Source organism: Cetorhinus maximus, chromosome 17, assembly GCF_964194155.1.
Source record: "Cetorhinus maximus chromosome 17, sCetMax3.hap1.1, whole genome shotgun sequence".
Classification (NCBI taxonomy): domain Eukaryota; kingdom Metazoa; phylum Chordata; class Chondrichthyes; order Lamniformes; family Cetorhinidae; genus Cetorhinus; species Cetorhinus maximus.
In genome coordinates, this window is record NC_135895.1 from 15,821,509 (window position 1) to 15,846,737 (window position 25,229).

The following is a 25,229-nucleotide window of genomic DNA, read 5'->3' on the forward strand; positions in this document are numbered from 1 at the left end:
GGTAAGTGGAAACAATGGGATTTACAGATCAAAAAGGGAGAAATATATTTAAAGAAGGATAGAAGGCTCTATGAGGTGTGGCTGTGTGAGATCTTGGAAGGTCATAGAGGTCTACAGCACAGAAAAAGGCCGTTCAGCCCATTGAGTCTGCACCGATCAAACAAGCACCTAACTATTCTAATCCCATTTTCCAGCACTAGGCCCATAGACTCGTATGCCATGGCATCGCGAGTGCACACCCAAATACTTCTTAAATGTTATGAGGGTTTCTGACTTTCAGGCAGTGAGTTCCAGATTCCCACCACCCTTTGGGTGAAAAAATTCTTCCTCACATCCCCTCTAAACCTCCTGCCCCTTACCTTAAATCCCCCTGGTTATTAATCCCGCCTCCAAGGGGAAAAGTTCCTTCCTGCCCTATCTATGCCCCTCATAATTTTATACACCTCAATCATGTCCCCCTTCAATCGCCTCTGCTCCAGGGAAAATAACCCCAGTCTATCCAATCTCTCCTCATAACTACAACTCTCCAGCTCCGGCAACATCCTGCTAAATCGCCTCTGCACTCTCTCTAGTGCAATCACATCCTTCCTGTAATGCAGATTCCAGAACTGCACGCAATACTCTAGCTGTGGCCTAACCAGCATTTTATACAGTTCCAGCATAACCTCCCAGCTCTTATATTCCTTGCCTCGGCTAATAAAGGCAAGTATCCCATATGCCTTCTTAACCACCTTCTCTACCTGTCCTGTTACCTTAAGGGACCAGTGGACATACACACCAAGGTCCCTCTGATCCTCGGTACTTTCCAGGGTACTACCATTCATCGTGTATTCCCGTGCCTTGTTTGTCCTGTCCAAATGCATCACCTCACACTTATCCGGATTAAATTCCATTTGCCACTGATCAGCCCATCTATATCCTCCTGTAATCTAAGGCTATCCTCCTCACTATTTACCACCCCACCAATTTTCGTGTCATCCGCAAATTTACTAATCAACCCTCCTACATTTAAGTCTAAATCATTTATATATAGCACAAACAGCAAGGGACTCAACACCGATCCCTGTGGAACCCCGCTGGACACAGGCATCCAATCACAAAAACACCCCTCGACCATCACCCTCTGCTTCCTGCCACTCAGCCAATTCTGGATCCAATTTGCCAAATTGTCTTGGATCCCATGGGCTCTTTCCTTCATTATCAGTCTCCCATGCGGAACCTTATCAAAAGCCTTGCTGAAGTCCAAGTAGACTACGTCACATGCATTGCCCTCATCTACACACCTGGTCAACTCTTCGAAAAATTCAATCAAATTGGTCAGAAATGACCTCCCCTTAACAAAACCATGCTGACTGTCCTTGATTAACCCCTGCATCTCCAAGTATAGATGAATTCTGTCCCTCAGAATTGCTTCCAATAGTTTCCCCACCACTGAGGTTAGCATGTACAGTGTGAAACAACCTTCGGGAAAAGCTTCTAGCCACCCTGCAGAAGTTTGCTGTTCCAGTAACCAAAGTTGTGTTAAAAGCCTTTGAAAGTCCATTGTCCAGTGGTAAAATTGCTGGATGACTTTATAAATTTGGAATCGATTTGGACTGTTGCCTTAACACCAGCTGGGAGTTTGGTTAAGTAGAAATTTTGGGAACTGTTGTAATTGTGTAATTGTAATCTTGTGTGTGTGTTTAAGTTTGTTCTTTTGTTAATAAATGTTTTAGTTTAATCTTTAAAATCTCTAAAGGTGGTAGTGGACAAATTACTTCTGACTTCAGTGCATAATGCTTCTCGTAATAAATACAAATTGCAAAATTGTTGTGAAAGTTTGGCCAAGTTTCCCTTGTGGATTTGGTCAGCCTGGCAAATACCACCTGCTATATCATAATAAATGACACTCAACAAAAGAAAAACTCAAGAAACTTACAGCCACATTTTCTGACTATTCTGAATATCAGAAGTTAGAAGGATTTTGCAGGAAAGTAGAATTTTCAAATCCTACCCCAACTGTTCTCTCTGAAGGCCCTGCCTGACTGGTGGCTGTACTTTAGGTGAGTCTAGACGGTGATTGCTGGAGCAATGGAGTCAAGTCCAGTGTTGTCTTTAGCTCTTGTCCACACACACACACACGGGTAATAGGTAACAACCAAGTTTGAGGATTCTTTTGTATGCTGGGGGTGTGAAGACATGAAATGGCCCACCACAACTAGTTGATGAGCACATCAACTATTAGCTTTTCAAAAAGTGGAAAGAAGGAAAAACCAGTTCAAAATTTTCAAAAATCTGTAATACTGGCAACAGTAATACTGGAGTCCCATTTAAGGTATACAAGACTAGTTTGGACAAGTTTTATCGGTATCCTTCATTTCCAAGTTTTACTGCTTTTTCCTTTTCTGTCTGTGTTATATTAAAAAAAAAAATGAAGGCACCTACTGTAGGTCAGCATTTTCCACCATTGCAGAAAGGTGTTGCCGATAATTTGTACCTGACTCACACCCTGATAAGCAGATATGGTACCTCTCCAAAAGCGACACCATTTATCTTTCAACGGTTTTTGTCAGGTCGCCCATTGCCTGTAACAAAGATGGCGGAGGCTGCTCAACTCAAGTCGTCACAGCCTGCGCTGCCAGGATGCTCTTTGACCGACCCGAGCATTACAAGGAGACTAAAAACATTCTGTTGAAGGGTCATGAGGACTCGAAACGTCAACTGTACTCTTCTCCGCCGATGCTGCCAGACCTGCTGAGTTTTTCCAGGTATTTCTGTTTCTGTTTTTCTATAACAAGGAGACTGTCCGCTCAAGACGTCACAGGCCGCGTTGCCAGGATGTTCTCTGTCGATCACGCACGCGCGGCCTTCAAAGCTCCCAGGCAGCCCCTAACGTCCCCTTCCACACTCAATCCCCAGCGCGCGGGAACCGTTTAATTTAAAAGGCCAATCAACCGTCAGCAGGGCTCGCGCGGGCCGGGGTTCAACGGCCCTGGGGCCACAAGGCGGCCTGATCAGTGAGAGAGCTCAGGGGTAAAGGTATTCTCTCAGCCTCTCCAGGGACCTGGTGGTTTGGACAGGCGGGATGGCAATGAAAGATTGGTTAAAGAATATGTAAACAACATTCAGATGGAGGAGAAAAGAAAACCATTAATTCAGAAGAAGATTAGAAGTTAGCAATGGTCTGTTAGGTGTTGAGGTGTGTGTGTGGGTCAATCCAAGTCAATCCCATAATATGAGCGTTTAACAGGAGAGGACTGATCAGATATAACCTCCCCCCCTTCCCCAAAAGAAATATGGCATATAAATTCCGTGTATAAATATATATATATAATCCCCTCTGATAAGTTTCCCTGCCTCTGTACTTGCTTGAAACCTGTGACATCTCCAACTTTTTCTAGTTTTGATAAAAGGTCATTGACCTGAAACATTAACTCTGCTTCTCTCTTTCCACAGATGCTGTCAGCCCTGCTGAGTCTTTATGAACATACGAATTAGGAGCAGGAATAGACCACTCGGCCCTTTGAGTCAGCTCAGCCATTCAATAAGATAATGGCTGATCTGATTGTGACCTAAACCCCACATTTCCACATACCACTGATAATCCTTCACGCCCTTACTTATCAAGAATCTTTCTACTCGGCCTTAAACAATATTTGAAGTCTCTGCTTCCACCGCCTTTGAGGAAGATTCCAAAGATTCACTACCCTCTCAGAAAAAAATTCTCCTCATCTCTGTCTTAAATGGGCGACCCCTTATTTTTAAACAGTGATCCCTAGTTCTAGATCCTTCCACAAGAGAAGACATCCTTTCCATATCCAACCTGTCAAGACCACTCAGGATGCTATATGTTTCAATCAAGTCGCCTCTTACTCTTCTAAACTCCAGCGGATATAAGCCTAGCCTGTCCAGCCTTTCCTCATAAGACAACCTTTGCATTCTAGGTATTAGTCTCGTGAATCTTCTCTGAATTGCTTCTGATACATTTACATACTTTCTTAAATAAGGAGGCTAATACTGTACACAGTACTCCAGATGTGGTCTACCAATGTCCTGTATAACTGAAGCATAACCTTTCTACTTTTGTATTCAATTCTCCTCGCAATAAATGATAACTTTCTATTTGCTTTCCTAATTACTTGTTGTACCTGCAGACTAACGTTTTGCAATTCATGCACTAGGATACCCAAATCCCTCTGCATCTCAGAGCTCTGCAATCTCTCACCATAATAAGCTTCTTTTTTATTCTTCTTGCCAAAATGGACTATTCCACATTTTCCCACATTATACCCCATTTGCCAGATCTTTGCCCACTCACCTAACCTCTCTATATCCCTTTGTAGCCTCCTTATGTCCTTTTTACAAATTATTTTCCTACCTATCTTTATATCATCAGCAAATTTAGCAACCATACCTTTGGTCCCTTCATCCAAATCATTTATATAAGTTATAAAAAGTTGAGGCCCCAGCACTGATTCCTATGGCACACCACTCGTTACATTTTGCCAACCAGAAAATGACCCATTTATGCCTATTCTCTATTTCCTGTTAGCCAATCTTCTTTTCATGTCAATAACTTACCCCCTACACCATGAGCTTTTATTTTCTGCAATAACCTTTGTTGTAACACCTTATCAAATGCCTCCTGGAAATCTAAGTATTATACATCCATCAGTCCCCCTTTACAGCACATGTTCCTTCTTCAAGAACTCCAATAAATTGGTTAAACATGATTTTCCTCTCACAAAACCATGTTGAATCTGCCTGATTACCTTGAATTTTTCTAAGCACCCTGCTATAACATCTGTAATAATAGCTTCTAACATTTTCCCTATGACAGATGTTAAGCTAACGAGCCTGTAGTTTCCTGCTTTCTGTCTCCCTCCGTTTTTGAATAAAGGAGTTACATTCACTATTTTCCAACCTAGTGGAACCTTCTCCTAATTGAGGGAATTTTGGAAAATTAAAACCAATGCATCAACTATCTCACTATGGCCACTTCTTTTAAGACCCCAGGATGAAGTCCATCAGGACCCGGGGACTTGTCAGCCACAGCTCCAACAATTTGTTCAGTACCACTTCCCTGGTGATTGTAAATTTCTTGGGCAGAATTTTACGGCCCCGTTTTGGTGGGGACGGGGCCGTAAAATGCGGTGAGCCATTATAAACCCCATTGACTTCAGCGGGAACGTAACATCTCGCTGCCGTAAAATTCTGCCCCTTGAGTTCCTCCCTCCATTCCATTTCCTGATTTACAGCTATTTCTGGCATGTTATTGAATCGTCTATAGCAAAGACCATTGCATCTTTGGTTTTTGTTTCAGACCTTCAGCATCTGCAGTATTTTGCTTTTATATATTAAGTGCCCTCCTTACCCCCCCACCCCCACCACTTCCCATACATATTAGAAAGCCTGTCTCTTTTTTTTCATCTGATGTTGTATATTTTTTAAGCAATCTATTATTTCTATTCTCTGTATGGTTTTATAATACATATACAAAGTCCCCTTTTTTATGTATATATATTAAAGATCCCTTCCATATACATGTAATATATACACACATATATATAAGCCCACTCTTCATATATACAAAACCCCTGTGGTGTTGATAACAGTCAGTTGATGAATGTAACCTTTTATATGTTGGATAGCAAGAGAATTGGGGAGATTTAAGCGACTCAGTCCCCAAACTGCCTACAAACCAGGGTCAAAATCCACATAGTTACAGGTTTACATAAATGATTTCCATTCCCATTGTTAAATAGAAAGTTTTAAAGCCAAATGCTGACACAAGTATTAACAAAACATGGAACAACAGGAGGTTGGACAGAACTTGCATCCATGCATAAGATCTGTATATAATGTTGACAGTGACATTTTTCCCTGTGTTATAGACAGTTTGTTGCCTACTTGTTTTGAAGATTAGTTGTTATTTAGTCTTAATTTTAAGCCATTGGACCAGCTGACAGGTTGACAAGATCAGAATTTTGGCTAATTGAAGCCTTTATGGAGTGGGACCGATTAAACGTGTTATCTGTATTATGTGGAATTTTATATTGAGGTGTTTATGTACTGTTTGCAGTTTTTGGCCCTGTGAACTGTATTTATTTTCAGCCAGTCTGCTAGGATTACTAAAATGAGAAAAGCATACTTTACTGCTTTCCTAGAGCTCTGAAAATCACTGAAACATGATCATGTGAAACTCTGACAGGGGAATGTAGGAAAGCATGGGATGAGAAAAAAAGACCATTTCAGTCCTTCGGTACCATTATTTCCACAAGTCAATCCACTATTTAATCTCCAAGTAAATTAGGGCAAAAACTCCAGAATGCCTGTGGATCCTAACATGCTACTTTATTCATGTTAGATGGGGTGCATGTGTCACCTCAGCAGTATAAGAATCCTCATGTTGCACACAGCATTTAATCATCTTCCGCTGTACTTATTACTCAGAAATCCATTCCTAACAATCTATTTATCTAATTCTCTCTTCGATAATGCCATTGTCTGTTTATTTGGAAGTCTATTCCAAGTATGAATAAGTTGGTGATGGGCAAAAGAATTCTAATCTTGCCTGGGACTTGTTATGTTTTATTCTCATCTAGATTTACACCTGAAATCTAAGTTAAATACCAGCTTATGCCTACAGTATCCCATTCCATTCAGCATCCTAAGACCCAGGTACATGTTCTCTTAATCTTCTTTTCTCCAATAAAAATAGCTTTAGATTTGTAAGTCTCTTCCTAGGGCTCCAATTCCTACATTACTCTAATTCCTAGAATCATTGTTGTTCTTGTGTCCTCCAACACATCAGTGCCCTATTAAATGTAGGTACATTAATCAGAAAACAATTTTCAAAGTATGACCTTACCAATGCCCCAGTTAATCAAGGTGAGAATAGCACAATTGGACTCAATTATAAAATTCTCATTCTAGCTTTCAAATCCCTACATGGTCTCACTCCTCCCTATGTCTGTCACTTCCTCGAGCCCCGCAATCCTCCAAGATATCTGTGCTCTGTTAATCCTGGCCCCCCTGAATATCCCTGATTTTAATCAATCTGTGGTTGTACCTTCAGCTGTCTAGGCCCAAAGCTCTTGAATTCCCTCCCTAAACCTCTCTGCCTCTCTACTCCTCTTACCTCCTTTAAGATGCACCTTAAAACCCACCTCTTTGACCAAGGTTTTGGTCATCTGCCCTAATATCTCCTTAAGTGGTTCGGTGTCAAATTTTGTTTGATAATGCCGAAATGTCTTTGGATGTTTTAATCCATTCAAACGTGCTACGTAAATACAAGTTATTTTTGTGATGAAATGTTTGATGGCAATGATTTATATAGCTAGTAACATCTTTTTGTTGCTTTAGGTATGTTTTCAGTGGTTGAGCTGAAATATTTTGGAGACCAAAGAGCTACATTTAAAATCTTGAAACCATGGTGGGATGTTTTCACAGATTATTTAACTATTCTGATGCTTATGGTAGCAGTTTTTGGAGGGACATTGCAGGTAAAATATTGTTTGTATTCACAAGTATGTATATAATATGGCTCAATCTACACTGCTCTGATTTATCTGGTTTATCAACTATCCATTCTAACCATAAAACAAAAAATGCTGTAAAAGCTCAACAGATCTGGCAGCATCTATGGAGAGAGAAACAGAGTTAACCTTTTGAGTCCATTTGACTCTTCTTCAGAGCTAGAGAGAAGTAGAAATATGATGGATTTTATACTGTTTAAGAGCGGATGGAGCAAGATAAAAGGTCACCCTGACTTTATATCTTGTTCCACCCCGTCTTAAACAGTATAAAATCCATCACATTTCTACTCCTCTTTAGCTCTGAAGAAGAGTCATACGGACTTGAAATGTTAACTCTGTTTCTCTCTCCACAGATGCTGCCAGACCTGCCAAATTTTTCCAGCATTTTTTGTTTTTATTTCAGATATCCAGCACCCGCAGAATTTTGCTTTTACTTTTGTCCATTCTAACAACATTGTTTTTGTATTGATGTTTAATGTAATGCTGGTTCAGAGGAAATGGCAGGTTTTCTAATGATTTCACTAGGTTTCTAGCTATTGAGTGGTTAAAACCCTTTAAACTGTGGGAGAAGTAATAGGTACCATTCTACTATCATCATAGAATGCAGAATTATTCCAGATGCAATCATATTATGACTAATATAGCTACACTTTCTGTAACCACAATTAACTTAAAGAAATATTTGGACTAAGTAATATACCTGCCCACTTTAATGAAACATACACTCATTTTAATGCATTTGGTTTGGAAGATTGTTCTTGTCTGCTTCAGTGATCGCCTGAATAAATTACTTCCAGCAACATTTTTATGTGGGATTGAATGGTTGAGAGTTGTAAATAAAACTAATCTTTTTTAAGTTCAAAACATAAAACATGAGTGAAATAAAGGAAATCAGTTTGGATTCAGTTCCAACCTTACTCACTTTGTATAATCTATAAATTGATATTATCTTTCTATGGTCTCAATAAAATGTGAAAATATTAATTAAAAATAACACAGCAGTTACGTTTATTTATAGACTGCTTCAATACTATCATTTGAGGTTAACATTGTCACATAATTCACACAATGATACAACACGGAAAGCAATAGATACTGGAAGCAGTTGCATAGATTTAGACCACCATGCATACTGTGTCTTGTACATAATAGCCCTTACTTATATAGCACTTAGTTTACGTACACCATCACTGTCCCCATCTCACAGAACAAGAATGGGGCCAAATATATTGAAATTTGTATATCCTGAGGCCAAAATGCACCCACTATTGTGTTCAGGGGCTCTTAAACGATGGAAGAAAGTGGGGGCAAAGATGAGTGTGTTGTAGGGCAAAGGACAAAGTTTCAAAGGAGAGGAGCTCAATTAAGAAGCTAGCACAAAGGCCACTTTAACAAATTAAGCTAGACAAGAAATATCAGAAAACCTATAAAACAATGACTTCCTGATTTTGTGGCCTGGAGAGGGAATCATCTATTATTGTAAAATTAGATTGTACATGTCAACCCAGGCCACTTGTCCATTAAAACTGGAGAATAGTGCATGGCATAATGAAAATGTTAAAAGGGGGAAAACAAATATCCCTGAAAAAAGGCATGATTTCATTGATCCTCAAAAGCCCAGTTTGCCAAGCAGAATGTTTTGAACACCACATATTTAATCCAACAGAGGGCGGTAGTGAGAAGTGACTGAGAAGCATTCTGGGAGAAGTCAGGGTAGTCACCACAACTCAGAAGGGGATCGAGGAGAAGGACCCTTGCACTCAACAGGAGGAAGAGCATCCAACAGAAGGCAGTAGTGAGAAGTGACTGAGAAGCATTCTGGGAGAAGTCAGCACAGTCACCGCAACTCAGAAGAGGATCGAAGAGGACCCACTGTCAAAGAACGGAATAGCCCCAAACATTACATTGCTGTAGTGTTTCCAGCGCTCCCTCCTCTCAGCTGTGGCTCAGTTCATAGCACCCTCGCCTTTGAATCAGAGGGTTGTGGGTTCATGTCCCACTCCCGGAAACCAAGAACTGTGATTGTACTCGAAAAGAGTTGCAATCTGTGACTGTTGGTAACTCGAACGAGTTTCCTACGGGTAGGAAGTAGACGATAGAGATTTAATCCTCAAACCAAAAAAAAGAGAGAGGGAGAGTCAGTACCTTCAGGAGTGCACCAGACCTGCGAGGGACACTCTTCTGAAAGGGGATTTTAAAAAAAGCAGCTGATTGCTGAGTAAACCCTGGTTAGTTTTTTTTTCAATCTATTAAAGTAATTCATTGCTTAATACTGAGGTAGGAGCTAAAAAAAAGTATAGAGTAGTACTGTATAAGTATAATTAGTCAAGAAACAAGGTTCCTAGCTAACATAAATAAGGCACCGAGCTAGCGTATTTTTTAAGGGAGTAACTAGCTTAATCGAGAGGGACGTCATGGCAGGAGAACTCAGACCCGTGATATGCTCCTCCTGCAGGATGTGGGAAATGAGGGACGCTTCCAGCATCCCTGGTGACCATGTGTGCAGAAGGTGTGTCCAAATGCAGCTTCTAGCTGGATTTCGGAGCTAAAGCTGCGGGTGGACTCATTGTGGAGCATCCGCGATGCTGAGCAAGTCGTGGATAGCACGTTTAGCGAGGTGGTCACACCACAGGTGAAGATTACACAGGCAGAAAGGGATTGGGTGACCATCAGGAACAGTAAAAGACTCAGGAAGGTAGTGCAGGAGTCCCCTGTGGTCATCCCCCTCTCTAACAGATATACCGCTTTGGATACTGTTGGAGGGGATGGCCTCTCAGGGGAAAGCAGCAACAGCCAAGTTCACGGCACCGTGGGTGGCTCTGCTGTTCAGAGGGGCGGGAGGAAAACAAGTGGCAGGGCTATAGTGATAGGGGATTCAATAGCTAGGGGCACAGACAGACACTTCTGTGGCTGCAAACGTGAATCAAGGATGGTATGTTGCTTCCCTGGTGCCAGGGCCCAGGATGTCATGGAGTGGCTGCAGGACATTCTGGGGAGGGAAGGTAAACAGCCAGTGGTCATGGTACACATTGGTAGCAACGACATAGGTAAACTAAGGGATGAGGACCTGCAAGCTCAGTACAGGAAGCTAGGAGATAAATTAAAATGCAGGACCTCAAATGTAGTAATCTCAGGATTACTCCCAGTTTCACGTGCTAGCGAGAGCAGGAATAAAAGACCAAATGAACACGTGGCTAGAGAGACTGTGTAGCCGGGAAGGATTCAGATTCTTGAGGCACTGGACCAGTTCTGGGGAAGGTGAGACCTGTACAAACCAGACAGGCTGCACCTAGGCAGAGCTGGGACCAGTGTCCTTGTGGAGGCTTTTGCTAGTTCTGTTGGGGAGTATTTAAATTAGTGTGGCAGGGGGATGGGATCCCAAGAGTAGGATCAGATAGGTCAGATTCAGATCAGAAAAATGGAGGTAGAACATTTGCTAGGGACGTTGTGATAGACATGGAGTTACAGGAGAAGCAAAGTTCAAAAAGTGTCCAGCAAGGGAAATTGACGGGGTTAAACTGTTTATACTTCAATGCAAGGAGTATTACAAACAAGGTAGATGAGTTAAGGGCACAGGTAGACACATGGCAGCAGGATGTCATTGCTATAATGGAGACCTGGCTAAAGGAGGGACAAAACTGGCAGCTTAATATCCCTGGTTATAGAGTCTTCAGACATGATAGAGTAGAGGAGGAGATAAAGAAGGAGGGGGGGGTAGCACTAATGGTTAAAGAATCAATTCCAGTTGTGAGAAGGGATGATATACTAAATGGGTCAACAAACGAGGCTTTATGGATTGAGCTTAGAAATAAAAAAGGGGCAGTCACACGACTGGGAGTATACTACATACCCCCAAATAGTGAAAGCGAGATAGAAGAACAAATTTCTGCTTGTAAGAACAAGAGGGCAATAATAGTAGGAGACTTCAACTATCCTAATATCAACTTGGATTCAAACAATATAAGGGGCACTGAGGGAGAAAAATTCATGCAGTGTGTCCAGGAAAATTTTTTCAACCAATTAGTGACAAACCCAACGAGAGGAGAAGTAATTCTAGACCTAGTCTTGGGGAGCGAAGAAGGGCAAGTGGGTGAAGTGACAGTTGGTGACCATATCGGGGACAGTGATCACGATTCAGTTAGATTTAGCATTACCATGGAAAAGGACAGAGATAAGGCAGGAGTAAAAGTCTTGAACTGGGGGAAGGCAAATTTTGCAGAAATGAGAAGGGACTTGGCTGAGGTGGACTGGACAGCACTGCTGGAGGATAAAACAGTGGAAAACCAGTGGGAAGCACTAAAAAGCGAGATCCTAATTGTACAAAGTAGACATGTCCCCTACAAAAATAAGAGTGGTACTGCCAAATCTAGACCCCGCTGGTTGTCTAGAGGAATACAGGGGAAGATCAAACAGAAAAAGAAAGCGTATGATAGGCACAAAGAACTAAGCACTGCAAATAGCCTAGACGAATATAGAAAGTGCAGGGACGAAGGAAAAAAGGAAATCAAAGAGAGGGCATGAAAAAAGATTAGCAAGTAAGGTTAAAGATAACCCAAAGATGTTTTACCAATACATTAATGCTAAAAGGTTAGTTAAGGAAAAAGTGGGACCTATCAGAGATGAAGATGGAAACTTGTGTGTAGATGCAGAGGCTGTGGGAAGGGTTTTGAATGAATATTTTTTCTCCGTGTTTACAAAGGAAAGGGAGGATGTAGATATAGTAGTCCAGGAGGAACACTGTGAGATATTGGACGGGATAGTCATAAAGAGAGAGGAAGTACTCGAAGGGTTGAAATCCTTGAACGTTGATAAGTCACCAGGGCCAGATGGATTGTTTCCGAGGCTGCTGAAGGAAGCCAGAGAGGAGATAGCAGATGCTCTGAGGATGATTTTCCAATCTTCACTAGATACAGGAGAGGGACTGGAGGACTGGAGAAATGTAAACGTAGTTCCATTGTTTAAAAAGGGATCAAAGGAAATGCCAAACAATTATAGGCCAGTTAGTCTTACAACGGTGGTGAGCAAATTAGTAGAATCAATCCTGAGAGATAGGATTAACTGTCATATGGAAAGGCATGGACTAGTCGGATGGTCAGCATGGATTTGTTAAAGGAAGGTCTTGCCTCACAAATTTGATTGAATTCTTTAAGGAAGTGACAAGAAAGGTTGATGAAGGTAGTGCAGTAGATGTTGTGTACATGGATTTTAGCAAGGCATTTGACAAGGTTCCACATGGCGGATTGGTCAGGAAAGTAAAAGCCCATGGGATTCAGGGTAATGCGGCAAACTGGATAAAAGGTTGGCTTTGTAACAGGAAACAAAGGGTAATGGTCGATGGATGCCCTTGCGAATGGAAAGTTGTCTCAAGTGGTGTTCCACAGGGCTCGGTGTTGGAACCCTTGCTGTTTGTGTTATATATTACCAATTTGGACGTGAACGTGGGGGGCACGGTTGGGAAATTTGCAGATGACACAAAGATTGGCCGAGTAGTGGATAGTGTAGAGGATAGCCACAATCTCCAAAACGATATAAATGGGTTGTTGGAGTGGGCGGTAAAGTGGCAGATGGATTTTAACATAGAGAAGTGAGAGGTCATACATTTAGGGAGGTCAAACAGTTACAAGGATTATACAATAAATGGGAATATACTAAGAGGGGTAGGTGAAGTGAGAGACCTTGGCGTACAAGTACACAGGTCCCTGAAGGCAGCAGTTCAAGTAGACAAGGTTGTAAAGAAGGCATATGGAATGCTCTCCTTCATTGGCAGAGGTATAGAATATAAAAGTAAGGATATAATGTTGGAATTGTATAAAACACTGGTGAGGCCACAACTGGAGTATTGTGTGCAGTTTTGGTCACCATATTACAGGAAGGACGTAATAGCTCTGGAGAGAGTGCAGAGGACGTTTATGAGAATGTTGCCAGGGTTAGAAAAGTGTAGCTACGAGGAGAGATTGGATAGGTTGGGGTTATTTTCCTTAGAACAAAGAAGGCTGAGAGGTGACTTGATTGAGGTGTACAAAATTATGAAGGGAATAGATAGAGTGGACAGGATAAAATTTTTTCCCTTGGTGGAGAATTCTAGAACCAGGGGACATAGATTCAAGATAAGTGACAGAAGGTGTAGGGGGGACATGCACCACCACGCAGAGGGTAGTGGGTGTCTGGAATTTGCTGCCCAAGTTGGTGGTAGAGGCAGAAACTCTAAATTCTTTTAAAAAGTACCTGGATCTGCACCTTAAGTGCTGTAAGCTGCAGGGCTATGGGCCAGTTGCAGGAAGGTGGGGTTAGAAAGGTCACCTGGGTGTCCTCGGGCTGGCATGGACAGGATGGGCCGAATGGCCTCCTTCTGTGCTGTAACTTTTCTATGGTTCTATAAGTGAAGGTAAACATAGTCCCCAGCCAGCAATCTTCAAAAAAGAACAACCATTCTTGCCTGCCATAAACTTATCCACAGATTTACTGATTTTGTAAACCTCCACTTTGCCTGCATATACAGAAGTGATAAAAATTAAAGAAAATAAAATTATCACTCTTTTATCCCATGTACCCACCTAAAAATACAAAGATGTTGGAGACTAACAGCACAGAAGCTGTTGCCCATACTCAACTTTTTAAAAAAGAATCCTGAAGCACTGCATGGTTCAACATTTTATTTGTGAGCTGTTTTCCCCACTAATTCTCCATGTACCAAATAATGGGTAATGCGCTTTTTTCTATTTCATATTTTTTCCCTACATTTCAGCAGTGACTATAGTACTTCATTATCTGTAAAGCACTTTGGAATGTCCTGAGTTCACAAATAGTGCTAAAGAAATGCAAGCCTTTCTCTCTTTTTTTGAGTTAAACAAAGGAGCACAAAACAGTCTGAGGTGTCTTTTTTGCTTGCCCTCTCTTGGTGAAGAAACACCTAATCTCTGAGCCATGGTTGAGATGAGAACTTGCTGTAAAGGGTAATCCTGCTTCCTAGAGTCCCATAATGCACTGCGTCCAGGGTTCGGCTTATCTTTTTGTGTTCACAGACTACAGTGCTTTCTCAGTGAGTCTTTATTGAACTGATGTAAAATAACTGCTTTAAGGCAGAGGTCACATGACTGCGGCAAGCCAGAGAGGACATGTAGTACAGTTGCATTTCAAAACCCAAACATCCCTTTTTCATAATAAATAAAAGATACAAACAACCCCCTTTTTCCTAAGGAACAAAAGACAAATTTGCATGCACAATCATGTGTAACTGTGAGTTACCCAAGTTACCCACTATTCTCCCTACCCACTATTCTCATGCATTAACAACTGTTTGTTCTACTGGTCAGCCTCTGCACCTGCCTTGCATACATAGTGTTTAAATATTGTGCAAGTCTCTTAATGGTATGCTTGCACGTGGCCATTGGCTGTTCATCTGGGTGATGTTCCTTGTCCGGAGGGTGTCGTTCCCATGGCATTTCTTGCCTGTTTTCCATTTCTGTTGTTGGGGACCGTGGACCTCTGGAATTGATGGTAGGTCTGCACTCAGTACAGATGGTGAGAACCCTTCTCCCTGATGGCCAACTACAGTGAAGGAACAGCTTCAATACTATTCGTATATGCCTGTGGTTGTGCCGGTATATTCGATTGTTCACTTCACCACGTATGATTGAGGTGACAGTTTCTCTACACATGTCCCAGGTTGCCACATGGGCTGACTCCTGTTGAGAGCGCTGAAGGTTTGCACCGTGACTAGCTCTCCAATGCTCAACTCTGTCAATGGTTTGGCAGTCTTGCCAAATTGAAATTTGTTTTTCTGCCATTTTACCTTGCTTTTTCCACTCACGCCTGGTACTACTATTTTCAGTAGCTTTTTTACTATTGGAAGAGTAGTTTTTGTGCGGCATAACATTAATCTTTGGACTGGACGACTTTCCATGCCTTCAGTTGGTGTGTTTCTGCACTTGAGCATTGCCTTGTATACATTTGTGCTAGATTTGTTTGATTTCTCGATGATTCCTTTGACGATTTTCACTGCCGCCCCAGCTTTTCCATTCAACTGGGGATAGTGCAGAGATGATATGTAGTGTTAAATTTCCCAATCCTTTGTGATGCGGCTGAATTCTTCACTCGTGAACTGAGGACCATTGTCACTCATCACAATATCTGGAATGCCGTAATGACTGAAGTATGCATTCAGGCATTCTATTCTTCCTGTTGTCGTTAAAGTCAGCTGGTCTAACTCCCAGTAATCAGAATAATAGTCCACAGTGAAGAAGTCTACTCCCAGTTTCATTCATGGGATCATCTGGGATGTCATGTGTCATCAACAGCTCTCTAGCTTGTTTAGCTTGGTACTCATTACAAGCACCGCACTAGCCTCTGTGGTCTTTAATTTCATTGCTCATGTTTAGCCAGTAGAGCACTTCTTTTGCCTTTCTCAGTCTCGATTCAATTCCTTGATGGCTTGCATGGATGCACTTTAGTATCTTTCCACTCATCTCCTTAGGGATGATGACTATTTCCTAAGATGCCGTCTTGGGCTGTCAATTCATCTTGATATGCCTAAAATACTCTTGTGACCACAGGTGTGTCCTTGATGCTCTCAGGCCATCCATTCATCACTACTTCCTGTAGCACTTGAAGATTTGCAACGTGTTGGGTAGTTTGCTTCATTTGAGCAAGGTGCTTGTCTGTCAGATTCAATGTCTCTGCTGGGTTGATGACTTCCAGATCATGTCGAGCAGCTGCTTCACATTGAATCTGAAAGATTTCACATTCTGTTGTAACATCCTCAAATTGACCTGACTCACTGGCATCACACTGCAAGGTGACTTTTATTATTGACATCATAATCCTTCAGCACTGGAGCTTTCGCCACTAGTTGTTTGATTTTAGTGAACGCTGCTTCTTGTTCTGTTCCCTAACACCACGGCACATCCTTGGTAGTGAGCCAGCGTCATGGTTCACACTCCGACGACAAATTAAGCAAAGATTTTGCTAACTAGTCCACTAATCCAACAAATTCAACAGATGCTTTCACATCTATTGGTTGCTGCATAGCTGCTACAGCTCTCACCTTGTCAGGATTCAAACAAAGACCTTTTGCTGTCAGTACGTGACCTATGTACTTGAATTCAGGCATCTTCAATTATAATTTTTCTTGTTCAGCTGCAGGTTCATCCAGTGATCTCTTTCTAGCAGTAGTATTAAATTCTGATCATGGTCAGCTATGGCTTCTTCCATTGTATCTCCACATCCATAGACTTGTAGATCATCCACTATGGATTCCACTCTGGGAAAATCACTGACTATCTCAAGCTGTCTGCGTTGATACTCTTCTGGGGTTGTGGAAATGCCAAACGGCACGCGCAATCATCTGTATCTCCCTCATGGCGTCCAGAACGTAGTTAGAAAACTGCTGCTTTCATCTGGCTTCACTTGCCAGTAACCATTCTTCACATCTAGAGTAGTAAAGATCTTTGCCTTGGCAAGTTGCAGCAAAATTCCTTCGATGGTTGGCATAGGGTAGTGAGATCTCTTCAGTGCTTTATTTAGATCCTTTGGGCCTAAGCATACTCGCAGCTTTCCAGGTTGTTTCATGCTACCATGCCGCCAATCCAGTCTGTTAGAGGTGTCACTTTCTTGCTTACTCCCTTCTTTTCCAGCTCTTCTACCTTGTCCTTTAGATTTGACTTGAGGGCAAAGGTGGAATCTTCTCGGCAGGCACTGAACTACTTCTAGATGCTATTCTCCTAGTAGACATCCCAACCCTGTAAACCCATCTTTACACTGCTCTAGGATCTGTTCAGCAGTCAATGGTTTTGTGTGCTGCAACATGTTGTGATTCTCTATTGGCATGTTTAGGGCTACCTAAGCTCTGCTGAGATGAGTGGCTGTTGCATCTCATCTATGATCTGGAACTTTAGATCTTCCTTCTTGCCATTGCATTGGGCTCTCAGACTAACTGTCCTCTCGATATGAGTATCATGCAACCATATAGCTTCAACCTTAATTTTGAGGGCTTCATTTGTAGATTGCCATGTTGAGTCATTTCACACAAGTCTGTGAAGGTCATGATGTTGCTATCTGACACTTCTTGTTCACTTGATACTCTCCTACAATCACCATTGTAACAGTCACAAACCATTTATCACCTATAGAATTGACAGAAACAACCTGTTGTATCATGTATAGTGCTTCATCACACTTCTGCTGATAACTTCTCCAGTGACCATCTGTATAGGCTTGATTTGCTTCTTTCTAACCAAATACTTGTGTGCAAAATGATTTGGCTTCTTGCAGTTAAAACACTGCTATCCTCACGCAGGGTAGTCTTTCTTTTCCTTTGTACGATGTCCTCCGCAGAATTTGCATCTTGTCGTTTGTCCACGATTGCTCTGATCCTTCGGCCTGTAATGTCTCTTAGCAAAATGTATCTCATGGTCTTTTCTGCCATACATGTGCTCTAACTGACGTTTTGCAACCTCCACATTTCTGCTCACGTCTATACCTTTCTTGAGCGTAGGTTTCTCCTTTTTCAGTAGACTTGCTGTCACTGAGGGGTCTTGAATGCCTAAAACTATTCTATCTTTAATTAGATCATCTTTTAGTTGTCCAAATTCACATGATTCTGCAAGCTGTGTTACTGCAGCCACATACTAATCAATTGCCTCATTTTCACCTTGAGCTCTAGTGTTGAATAACATTTATACGTAACATTCATTTGGGGTTCAAAAGGTTCAAGGCTTTCAAAATCTCTGCCATCTGTTTTCCTTCTTTCTCGGTTAGATTTTAGATGGTATACAATTTATAACAGTCCCTCCCCAGCAGTGTTAAAAGCATGGCTACTCGTATCGGCTCTGGATTGTTAATTAAATCTGTTCCATTGCAAATGGAAAAACTGCCAATTATGCCACATATAAAGAGCGCAGAAATATCCCTGAGGCACAGAGTTTAAGTTCTGAAAATTTTAATAAAGGAAGAAAGAAGTTTATGACATGTCTCCTCATGTGAAAGTGTCACAAGAGCTGGGACATGTCTATGAATGTTATTAAAAATTTTTACAAAGCTTTAAATACCTTCATGAAACCTCATCCCGCCCGTGGATGAGGTTCCATGATAAATGCAAAGGCTGCCTGGGCTCCTTGCCTGCCAGTTTATTGTTTTAATTGATATTTAAATGGCCTTAATAGACCTTTGACAGTTCAGCGGGCGCGCAGCCCGCCAAACTGAAAATCTGAATGACACGCGGTGACTTCGGGACGCACACCTGACATCACTGCACATCATTTTACGCATCGGCAAATGGGCACCGCCCCCGCTCGCCGACCCGAAAATTCTGGCCCATGTTTCGTGTTCACAGACTGCAGTGCTTTCTCAGTGTGAGTCTTTATGGAACTGATGTAAAAAGTCTGCTTACAAAATGAGTGACAGAGGTCACATGACTACAGCAAGCCAGCTAGGACATGTAGTACTGTTGCATTTAAAAACCCAAGCAACTATGAACACTGTTTTCTGTCAACCCTACAAAACTGGAACATGCTGCTTAAAAGACTAATAGGTCGAAAAGGGATCGGGCAGTGAAAGAGTGTATCATAATGGGGTGATAATACTGAATGCTCTTAATTTTTTTGGGAGCAGGGAGACGGATAAGCACATTTTAAAAGCTTTTAATTTAAAAAATACTGATCATCTGACTACATCAATATAAATAGCAAATGGCTCTTTATAGACTTTTTAAGTCATTTTCAGATGTTTAAAATTAGGTTACTCACAGGCAGTGGACTAAGTATCGATTTAAAATACTTATTCTTTCGTATTATCCCCATTTTCAGGTGCATTGATAATTCTGCACCAGGTTATCATTCAAATATATCTTTCAAGAATATTTTTAATGCGATTTTTAAAAAACATTATCGTAAAACATTGATCGTTTCATGGCTGATTTTATGCTCGCTGATATGCAAAATGAATTTGAGGGTAAACTTGAAGAATAAAAACACTTCTCAAAAATAGTGCAATTTTGAGCATAATTTGCACCCAGATTGCCTCCAAAGTAGAAACCCTTGGCCATTATCTTCCTGGTCTGCAGTGCTTAGTTCTGCCATTTACCAATAGTTGAGGTGCACTGGGACTGTTTGTTATAAGAGGCCCTAACGACACTCCTTTAAATATATATCCTTTTAAATGTAAAGCTGTAATTTCATGAAGAATACATACAATTTATTTTTTAAGACAAATGGTGGTTTAACTGTTAAAGGATATATATATATATATATATACAAATTGGAGGTTTCTCTACATTCTATTGCTCTAAATGCGAAAAGAAATGCAGAAACATGTGTACAATGTTGTCAGAATTACAGTAGCTTAGATTTAATAATTATTTTCGCAACATAGAATCATAGAATGTTTACAGCACAGCAGAAGGTCTTGTGGCTAGTCGTGTCTGCACCAGCTCTCTGCAAGAGCAATTCATCTAGTGCCATTCTCAGGTCTTTTCCACATAGCCCCGTAACTTATTCCTCTTCAGATAATAATCCAACTCTCTTTTGAACGCTTCGATTGAATCTGCCTCCACCACGGTCTTAGCAGTGCATTCCAGATCCTAACCACTCGCTACGTAAAAAAGTTTTTCCTCATGTCACCATTGCTTCTTTTGCCAATCACCTTACATCGGTATCCTCTGGTTCTTGATCCTTCAATGAATGGGAATAGTTTCTCCCTATCTATTCTGTCCAGACTCCTCATTATTTTGAATACCTCTATTTAATCTCTGCTCAGCCTTTTCTTCTGCAAGGAGAACCACCCCAACTTCTCCAACTTTATTGAAGTTCCTCATTCCTGGAACCATTCTTGTGAGTCGTTTTTGTACCCTCTCTAATGCCTTCACATTCTTCTTAAAGTGTGGTACCCAGAGCTAGATGTAATACCCCAGTTGAGGCTGCACCAGTGTTTTATACCTGTTCATCATAACTTCCTTGATTTTGTACTCTCTTCTCCTATTTAAAGCCCAGGATCCCGAATGCTTTTTTAACCACTCATTCAATCTGCATTGCCCCCTTCCATGATTTGCGTGGATATAGCCCCATGTCCCCCTGCTCCTTCCATTTAGAATTGTACCCTTTATTTTTGCCTCTCCCTGTTCCTCCTACCAAATGAATCATTTCATAGTTCTCTGCATAAAATTTAATATACCACTTGTCTGCCTGTTGTACCAATCTGTCTGTGTCCTTTTGAAGGTTAATGCTATCCGCCTCACAGCTCACAACACGTGCAAGTTCTCTGTCATCCAGAACTTGTGAATTTGTGCCTGTACACCAAAGTTGGTAATTAATATATATCAAGAAAAGCAAAGGTCCTAACACAGACCCCGGGAAACCACAATATAAACTTTCCTCCAGTCCGAAAACTACTCTTTGTGTTTCCTGACACACAGCCAATTTTGTATACCTGTTGCCACTGTCCCTTTTATTCCACCAACTCTAACTTTGCTCACAAGTCTGCTGTGCAGCAGTTTATCAAATATTGTTCAACAGAAAATAAATGGGGAGACATCCCCAGTATCTAATGGCAGTCCTATATCGTTAGTTGAATTTATGGCAAATTTATTTTGTCTTTTGTATTTAAACAGATATCAACAGACAAGATAATATGTGTCCCTGTGCCGGAAGGCTTCTCAATGGCCACTATGCAATGGAACAAAAGTGCTCTTAAAGGTCTTAAACTAAATAGTTTTGATTCGGGATTTAAGACCGACTTGGACCGTGAACAATATAATTTAATGGATCAGTATTGTTATGATCATGCAATTCAGTGGTATTCAAAATATTTCCCATACATAGCTATCATTCACACGCTTGTATTTTTGATAAGCAGTAATTTCTGGTTCAAATTTCCAGGAACAAGTTCCAAAATTGAGCATTTTATATCAATCCTTGGAAAATGTTTAGATTCTCAGTGGACTACTAAGGCACTTTCAGAAACTGTCTATGAGGATTCAGATCTACAGATTCCACAAAGAACAGTTTTATCAACTGAACCATCCGTATCTTGCTCTTTGAACCTACAGCAGTCCTCCGATACTGCCCTATTACTGGGACAAAAGGAATCCAGTAATGACAGACTGTGTGAGAATGAAGCACAAGCGTCATTGTGCAAACCTCCATCTAAGACTTTCAAAACTGTCGGAGGTGGTGTTTATGGTCATGCTGCAGTGAAAATCCTAGATAAAAAGGAGGGTGAACAAGCAAAAGCATTGTTTGAAAAAGTCAAAAAGTTTCGTCTTCACACAGAAGAAGGTCATATTCTTTATATGATGTACATAAGACAAACTATTTTACGTTCTGTTCAAACAATTCTCATTCTTGCCTATTTTGTAACTCGGATTCCTCAAATGAAACATATTGTCCACTGCGTAGATAAAATTCATATCACAGGTTTCACAGAATTTTTCTGCATCCATGGTCTTTGGAGGATATTCAGGATGTTGTCTACTGTGTATGTTGTTGTCATATTTATTTATTGTATAACCTGTATCTACACATTGTACTGGATCTTCTATTTTAAACTTAAGGAATATTCATTTGCATATGTCAGAGAAGAAACTGGGATTGATGACATTCCTGATGTGAAGAATGATTTTGCATTTTTACTGCATCTGATTGACCAATATGATAAACTGTATGCTAGGAAGTTTGCTGTGTTTCTATCTGATGTTAGTGAAAACAAACTCCGTCAAATAAACCTGAGCTATGAGTGGACACATGAGAAGCTTCAGCAACGTATTGTTACTAATGAAGACAACAAAACTGAATTACATCTCTTTATGTTGCCCGGTATTCCCAATAACGTTTATGATATTTATAACCTGGAAGTACTAAAGTTGGAATTTATTAAGGATGTCTCTATTAGTGCAGCGATTTCACAGCAAACTTCACTCCAAGAACTGTGGGTGTACAACTGTATAATAAAAGTAGAAAATCGAGCACTTGCATTTTTAAAAGACACAATAACAATTTTAAGAGTTCGGTTTTCAAATGCTTATGAAATACCACAGTGGATGTACTGTCTGAAGAATCTCCGTGAACTGTACCTGGAAGGAAACCTATTAATCGACAATAAAACTTCCATTGTCCTGCAGTCATTATGTGATTTAGAACGTCTTAAATCTTTGCACCTAAAGTCCAATGTCACCAAAGTACCTGCAGCAGTCACTGATGTTGCTCATCACCTTCAGCACCTCACAATCCACAATCAGGGCAAAAGGTTCACCACTCTTAACGGCCTTAGGAAGATGCTTTGCCTGTCTGTTCTAAAGCTGTATAACTGCGATCTAGAGAGAATCCCAAGTGCTATATTTAGCTTAAGCAATCTTCAGGAATTGGACCTCAAAGACAATAATCTGAGAACGTTGGAGGAGCTGGCTAGTTTTCAGCATCTTCGTAAACTCACTACACTCAAACTTCATCACAACAAAATTACACAGATTCCTCTATACATTGCCAAGGCCAGCTCACTGGAAATGCTTTATTTAACTAAAAATAATATTACTTTTCTTCCATCAAATCTATTTAAACTCACTAGGCTACAACATCTTGAAGTTGGTCATAATAATATTACAAGCATTCCCATTGAAATAGAACAACTGGAGGACCTTCATTACTTTGACATTGAAAGTAACAAAGTATCTGAGCTACCTTTGGAACTGTTTTACTGTACGAAGCTTAGAGTGCTGATACTTTCACACAACCTTTTGACTTCCATTCCACCCAAGGTGAAAAATTTGACACAACTGCGACAACTAGATTTGAAAGGGAACAAATTGCAATATTTACCACTTGAGCTAGCAAAGTGTCAGTGTTTGAAAAGGAGTCAACTGAATGTGGAAGAGGACATTTTCAACACACTTCCATATGACATCAGAGAAGAGTTTCTAAACAGAGAATCTAGGTGAACAGCAAGTAAACTTCAGTTAAGGTTAAATGAACTATTTTCCTCAGATTTTCATGCAAATCAGAAGTATATACTGTTTGAATAGATCCTTGTATTTCTTTTATTCAAGACAAATTTTTCAAACCAGATCTTTCACTTTTGTAGTACCTTTAATGTAGTGAGATATTTTAACTGGACACACTCTCAAAAAAGATATGCCAATTGTATCAGGAGAAGAGCTAGGGGAGACCAAAGAGCAAAACAGAGTTTTCTAACAAGGAGAGAGAGAAGTAGCGCAACAGAGAGTTACAGGGCAGCTGGCTTAAGTTTCTGCCATAGAAGGAGGAATGAATGAAGGAGGGAGGGGCAGTGGTTAGAATAGGAAGAACAGAGAGCAAGCAGAATGTGAGGGCTTCTCAGAGGTGGGGGAGGAGCAGAGAGTCAAAGGGATTTATCGATGGGGATGGTAAATTCAATGTATTACTGAACAGGAGACCAATGGAAACTGACAACAAGTTATGTATGGTGAAGCAAGACAGATGTAAGTGACAGAGTTTTGGTGGAGTCTGAGATGCTTGATGAAAAGATTGTTAGAGAAATCAGTAGGTGATAAATCTGTGGATGTCAGCAGAGACACGGGTGGAAACAGGCAGTCTTAATAAAGGATAAATTCACAGGATTATGAGGAGAGGGCAAGGGAGTGGGCCTAATTTGATAGCTCTCTCAAAAAGCTGCACAGTCACAATGAACTAAATTGTGTTTCTGTGCAGTACGATTTTATGATTTTTGCCAACAATAAATTGGAGAAGGTTCTAGTTTATCCATAGCTTAATGTCAGACAAGCAGTTATACAGTGATTGAAGATTTAGGGCAAAATTTAGCCCTCAATGGACGGGCGGGCCCCACCGGCTCGGCAGCGGGCGGGCAACCGACCTCCGCCGCCGAAACGGGCACCACAGCCATTTTGAGTGGGCGGGCCAATTAAGGCCCGCCCAGTGGGCTGCCCAATGGGACCCGCTATGTGCTTCCTGTGCGAAGGGGGGGGAGGGATTCCCCAACTGTCAAAGTGCGCTCTTTTGCACATGCGCGCGAAAGAGCACACTGCTCCCTGAGACTAAGTGCTGTCTCAGGGAGATCGGTGAAAGTTTAAAAAACATCAAAAATAGCAAAATAAAAAAATTATTAACATGTCCCCCTCATGTGACAATGTCACATGAAATGGGATATGTTAATAAATATTACATAATTTATTAAAGATTTTTTAAACAGACATGAAACCTCATCCCGCCAGTGGATGAGGTTTCATGTTTTTTCTCCTTCCCGCCGGGGCTCCTGGCCTGTCCACCAGCCTTAAGGTTGGACGGGCAGGGCCTTTAATTAACTTAATTATCCTGTCTATGGCCTCAATTGGCCATTGACAGGTCGGCGGGCGAACAGCTGATTTCGCTGTCCGCCCACCTTTCTGAATATTTAAATGGAGCAGGATGACGTCAGGAGGATGACGTCAGGGGTTCCTCCCGACGTCATCCCGCGTCATTTTCCCGTCAGCGAGCGGGCCCCGATCCCAAATCGCCAACGGAAAAATTCTGGCCTTAAAGATGCAGGCTGCATATGGAGCATGTTTACGGAAGATGTCTGTTGAGGGGAAGGGTACAGATAAGGAATCAAGGCATCTAAGGATGGAATTGTGGAGCACAACTGAGGTGTTGTTGCTGAGGAGAAACCATTCCAAGACATGCAGGAAACACTTGGATAGATACTTACATACATACAAATTAGGAGCAGGAGTAGGTCACTCGGCCCCTCAAGCCT

The 25,229-nt window shown here is 41.2% G+C and overlaps 1 protein-coding gene across 2 annotated transcripts; it reads left to right on the forward strand.

Annotated features, from left to right (window-relative positions):
* The first annotated feature begins 3,407 nt into the window (after nt 1-3,407).
* LOC144692203 (volume-regulated anion channel subunit LRRC8C-like) lies at nt 3,408-23,508 on the forward strand. Of its 2 annotated transcripts, none has more exons than XM_078560766.1 (3): nt 3,408-3,923; nt 7,345-7,484; nt 21,118-23,508. In XM_078560766.1, exons 2-3 carry the CDS (start codon nt 7,347-7,349, stop codon nt 23,437-23,439), a joined length of 2,460 nt encoding a protein of 819 aa, XP_078416892.1. In that variant the 5' UTR covers nt 3,408-3,923; nt 7,345-7,346; the 3' UTR covers nt 23,440-23,508. The 2 variants fall into 2 exon arrangements, with proteins under 2 accessions (XP_078416892.1, XP_078416893.1); XM_078560767.1 differs by lacking the exons at nt 3,408-3,923; nt 7,345-7,484 and adding exons at nt 9,356-9,458; nt 9,644-9,745.
* The last annotated feature ends 1,721 nt before the right edge of the window (nt 23,509-25,229 follow it).